The sequence below is a fragment of the Tupaia chinensis genome, unplaced genomic scaffold, assembly GCF_000334495.1.
Source record: "Tupaia chinensis unplaced genomic scaffold, TupChi_1.0 Scaffold148210_1, whole genome shotgun sequence".
Lineage (NCBI taxonomy): Eukaryota > Metazoa > Chordata > Mammalia > Scandentia > Tupaiidae > Tupaia > Tupaia belangeri.
In genome coordinates this window covers 1,086,104-1,091,478 of record NW_006208060.1, presented here as the reverse complement: position 1 = coordinate 1,091,478, position 5,375 = coordinate 1,086,104, and the positions used below count along the sequence as shown (strand labels likewise).

The following is a 5,375-nucleotide window of genomic DNA, read 5'->3' as shown; positions in this document are numbered from 1 at the left end:
CCCCGGAGGGTCCCGCTGTGCCTCTGCCAACATCGTTGTACATACTCGTGTTCCGACCCCCCGCCGCTCGCCGTGGGCTCTTCTGTTTTATATATATATATAAAAAAATTATATAAAGTCCTTGAAGTCTGTGCCTTATTTTGGGGGATTTAGATGCAGGGGCTGAATCTTCAAATGAGGAAGGCGAGGGGAATTTGGCGAGCCTGCCCCTTCCTGTCTCGGGAGCTGGCTTGAAGTCAGGTAGGTTTTTTTTGGATTTTCGCTATAGGGCGCGTGTGCTCGCCAGACAGACAGAGAGAGACAGAGAGACAGAAAGCGAGAAATCACCCCTCAGGGGGAATGGCCACTCCGCAATCCCTTCTCCATTCTCCTCTCGGGATCTTGGGCACGCACGCACACGCGCCCGGTGTGAGTTTTAAGCCACCGGGTCCGGGACGCAAACTGCGGTCGACTCTGTGGGAGTCCAACAACATAGCCATTACGCTAACTGCTGGTTCCCAAAGTCAGGTGGTTTTTAATCTGTGACTGCTCTGACGTCCACGTCGCCCCTCGCGTACGCAGTACAACTTCGCGGGCTCACGTGTTTATTGAACAGCAGCCGTGCGGGGCATCCTCCACCCATGAGCTCATTTAAACATTGAGCATTAATCCCAGCCACAACCCCTAGGAAGAACTGTCTTGCTTTTTTCTGTCGAAGGAAGGCTGGGAGAGGTCAAGCAATCTGCTAGAAGTCACACAGCTCGTAAGAGGTAGGGTCAGCAGATGCCCTAGTGGTTAGGGCACTGGACTCAGATGGCCAATCATGGTTTGAGTCCTAGACACACCAACTTAAAAATCACCTGTACGTGTGTGTGTGTGCGCGTGCGCCCAAAATTCTAAGAGAAGAATGGAGAAGGGATTATAGCATGACCATCCCCTGGGAGATGACTTCTCACTTTCCTTCTCTGTCTCTCTGTCTCTCCAGCAACTGCACAGGCCCTATCGCCAAAACAAAACAAAAAAAAATTGAACTCTGACCTCTGGTTACAATTACTGTGGTTTTTTTTTAGTGGGGGAGAAGTTTTTGCTATAGGGCATATGCGCTCGCCAGAAAGAGATAGAGAGACAGAAAGCGAGAAATCACCCCCCTGGGGGTGGGGGTGGGGATGGCCACACCACAATCCTTTCTGCCCTCAGGATCTTGGGCATGCATGCACTTGTGCCCGGCATGAGTTTAAGCCACCAGGTCCAGAACTCCAACTGAGGTCGACTACATGGGAGTCCAGTGACATAGCCTTATATAACGCCACCTGCTGGTCCCCTGGTTTTTAATTTGCAAGATGCATGGCATGGGCTCTCCAGAGAGAAAGGTAGAAAGCACCCTAAGGGGCAGCAGGGTCACACAGCTTTTCTCTTGCCCCCATCCAGGGCTTGAATTACATGGTGGGCCATGTGGAACTCCACCATCTTAACCAGAGGCCACAGGTTGACCCTGGCCATCTGATTAAAAGCCACATGTTGACCACGTGTCTGTGGCTTGGGGGGGGGGGCCGCGTGTCTGTGGCTTGGGGGGGGGGGGGCTCTGAATGTTATCGCCAGACACAAAGTCCAGCCTGCTAGGGGGAGGGAGGAGGCTGCTGCCGGCCCCACCCCTACAGGTGCACGGGCGGGGCAAGGTGCATTCTTGCAAACCTGGCCCTCCTTCCAGGTAAGTACTTCCTGTGTGGCTGCGCCGGGATCCTGGGAGGAAGCCTTGGGTCCCCTTGGGGGTCCCTGGAAGCCTGAGTGTGAAGAAGGGGCCCTGTGCTCTCAATGGTCCGGCTCTAGGCGCTGCGACAGGATGCTGAGGACACGCTGGAACTTCTCCAGACGGTCGGCTAGCGGAGCTCCCGCGCCCCGGCTTCCCCAGAGCAGCCTCCGCATGAAGCTGGTGGTCAGGGCCTCCTTCAGCTCCAGATTTGGGCGGAATCCTGGGGATAGCGTCAGACAGACTGGGGGCGGGGCCTAGGCGCCTGCCTCCCCCTACAGCACCTGCCTTTCTTCCCCGAGGGACTAAAGTTCCTGGGACCAGAGGGACTCCGCCCGAGTACCGAGTACCGGGATGACTGGGCGGGGCCAATGGAGGAAGGCTCCTCCTGCATTGCAGGAGTGGGGGTGTGGTGCCCCAGGAGGGGATCTTTGGAGGCGGGCTCTCCAGATGCATGGGGGTGGCTTGTTGCTGGTGCAAGATTCCTGGGGCTCCAACTAAGGGGCTAGCCTGGAGGTGGGCGGGACTTGAGGTCAGGGCCGCCCTCAGGACTGGGGTGGGTTGGACTACGGAAGAGGGAGGCACTGCCGAGGACGCATCCAGGAGGGGACTGGGCAGCCCCAGGCTAGGCGGGAGGGGAGGCTTTGAGCCGCAGTGGGGGCGCTGTTGAAGGACTGAGTCATTCTGGAGGGAGCTGAGCATCTTGGGGATTGGGGTCTTCTGGAAATGGGGTCGTCCCAGGTGGAGGGCTGGGGTGGGACCCCGTGAGAGTGACTCTGGGGTGCCAGTCACTCTTTTCAGAGTGGGAGGCCCTGCTCTGGTCCATGCCGCAGGTTGCAGGCACGTGTTTGGGGTGAGAGGCCAGAGGGTGACGTTCCCCAGACGGTCGGCTAGCGGAGCTCCCGCGCCCCGGCTTCCCCAGAGCAGCCTCCGCATGAAGCTGGTGGTCAGGGCCTCCTTCAGCTCCAGATTTGGGCGGAATCCTGGGGATAGCGTCAGACAGACTGGGGGCGGGGCCTAGGCGCCTGCCTCCCCCTACAGCACCTGCCTTTCTTCCCCGAGGGACTAAAGTTCCTGGGACCAGAGGGACTCCGCCCGAGTACCGAGTACCGGGATGACTGGGCGGGGCCAATGGAGGAAGGCTCCTCCTGCATTGCAGGAGTGGGGGGTGTGGTGCCCCAGGAGGGGATCTTTGGAGGCGGGCTCTCCAGATGCATGGGGGTGGCTTGTTGCTGGTGCAAGATTCCTGGGGCTCCAACTAAGGGGCTAGCCTGGAGGTGGGCGGGACTTGAGGTCAGGGCCGCCCTCAGGACTGGGGTGGGTTGGACTACGGAAGAGGGAGGCACTGCCGAGGACGCATCCAGGAGGGGACTGGGCAGCCCCAGGCTAGGCGGGAGGGGAGGCTTTGAGCCGCAGTGGGGGCGCTGTTGAAGGACTGAGTCATTCTGGAGGGAGCTGAGCATCTTGGGGATTGGGGTCTTCTGGAAATGGGGTCGTCCCAGGTGGAGGGCTGGGGTGGGACCCCGTGAGAGTGACTCTGGGGTGCCAGTCACTCTTTTCAGAGTGGGAGGCCCTGCTCTGGTCCATGCCGCAGGTTGCAGGCACGTGTTTGGGGTGAGAGGCCAGAGGGTGAGGTCGCCCCAGTTTAGGTGGGACTCTGGGGAGGGAGGCCGCAGGGTTCCTTCCCATGACAAGGTTAGGGCATGCGGGGATTCCTGAAATCGGGACTGTTTGGCAGCCTGGCGTTGAGGGGGCGCTCACCTCGCAGGCGCCGAGCGGCCCCCTGGCGGAATTTGGGGGCGTCTCGGGCCAGGCACCGCGCCCCATGCAGGGTGCGCAGCAGCCGCTCACAGCTCTCGTCCAGAGGCCCAGAGAGTTCCTCGCCCTCCAGCAGGCGCACCGCGGGTACCACGTGCGGGAGCGCCACCTCGCTGGGGTCACGGGGTCCTGCGGAGGGGAGGATCTGATGTGGGGTGGGGGCCGTGGATCGGGCATAGGGAGGAGGTGGCGCCTAGGGCCGATCTGAGGGGCGGGGCTGGGGCAGACTTAGTGGTGCCCTGTGCCAAGGACCTAGGGCCGGCCTTAGGTGGAGCCATACATGGTTCAACATGGGGGCGGGGCCTATGGTGAAGAAGGCGTGGCCTAGCGGCACGGAGGCGGGCCTTAAGATAGCGCGAGGACAGGCTTAGGGAAAGGGCTCGGGTCCCCACATAGCATGGAGGGCGGGACCAATGGTGAAAGCGAGGCCTAGTACAGACGGTGATGCAGCAAAAGGCCAAGGTGGGGCTAGGATACAAATTTGGGACAGACCCGGGGCTGAGCCCAGCACACTGGGTATAGGGCGGGGGTGGACCTTCGAACAGCTAGCGCAAGAGGGAGAGGCTTAGGATATGTTAGGACACAGTGTAGGGGGCGGGGCCTAAGAATTAGACTCAGCCAGGTAGAGGGCGGGGTCTGTGCGGATGGCGGGGCCTAGGGCAGGGAGCTTAGGACAGCGGGCTAGAGGCATGGCATAGAATATGGTTAGGACATAGTATAGGGGGCAGAGCCTAGGGTAAGGGCAGAGCCTAGGGTAAGGGCGGAGCCTAGGGCAGGGGTGGAGCTTAGGACAGACGGAGACAGGTGTAGGATAGAGTACGGTTAGGACACAGCATAGGGGGCGGAGCCTAAGGATAGTCCAAGTCTGGCAAATAGGGGAGGGGCCTAGGTTAGGGGTGGAGCTTAGGACCGCGGGAGACAGATGTGGCATAGAATATGGTTAGGACATAGTATAGGGGGCGGAGCCTAGGGCAGGGGTGGGGCTTAGGACAGCGGGTGAGAGGCGGGGCGTACAATATGGTTAGGACACAGCATCCGGGCTCATAGAGGGCAGAACCTAAGGATTAGGCCAAGCTTGGTACAGAGGGGCGGGGCCTATGATGGGGGCGGAGCTTAGGCCAGGAGTGGCGTTTAGGACGTAAGGCTCAAGGCGTGGCATAGAATATGGTTGGATCACAGGGTATGGGGCGGGGCCTAAGGACTATAAGGAGCCAGGTACAGGGTGGGGAGCGAGACTAGGACCGTGTTAAGATTCCTACTGAAATTAGCCTGGGTCTTCGTGCGGTGCCAAGTCCCAGACCCTCACTCACCGGTCCCCTCATCCAGAGCCCGCATCAGCGGCTTCAGCTCCTGCTCGAAGGCCAGTGCAGCCTCCGTGTGGCTCCGCCGGAGGTGGCGCCACGTGTGCTCCAACCGGGACACCTGGGGGCAGAGCCCTGCGCCTGCCTCTTCTCTCCCTCCTCTTCCCAGCCACCCGTCTCTCTGGCTTCCTCTCCATCCCTGCTCCCCACGCACCTGAGGCATGAGCAGCGCATCAGCGGCTTCAGCTCCTGCTCGAAGGCCAGTGCAGCCTCCGTGTGGCTCCGCCGGAGGTGGCGCCACGTGTGCTCCAACCGGGACACCTGGGGGCAGAGCCCTGCGCCTGCCTCTTCTCTCCCTCCTCTTCCCAGCCACCCGTCTCTCTGGCTTCCTCTCCATCCCTGCTCCCCACGCACCTGAGGCATGAGCAGGGCGCTCATGACCGCGGCCAGTCCCGGCAGGTCGCCCACCGCCCCTGGCCGCAGCGCCAGCGCCAGCTCCACCAATACTCTGAGTGACGCCGCCGGCTCCC

General features: G+C 60.9%; 1 protein-coding gene across 1 annotated transcript in view; it reads right to left on the bottom strand.

The window, feature by feature from the left end:
* Positions 1–1,556: 1,556 nt before the first annotated feature.
* Positions 1,557–5,375, bottom strand: part of SH2D3A (SH2 domain containing 3A) — a 16,743-nt gene continuing 12,924 nt past the window's right edge. The window contains exons 8-11 of the mRNA XM_006170234.3: positions 5,260–5,340; positions 4,855–4,966; positions 3,488–3,673; positions 1,557–1,949 (exon numbers count right to left, since the gene is read on the bottom strand). Of these exons, the coding sequence (XP_006170296.1) occupies positions 1,789–1,949; positions 3,488–3,673; positions 4,855–4,966; positions 5,260–5,340 (540 nt within the window). The 3' untranslated portion in view covers positions 1,557–1,788. The remainder of the gene's footprint in view (positions 1,950–3,487; positions 3,674–4,854; positions 4,967–5,259; positions 5,341–5,375) is intronic.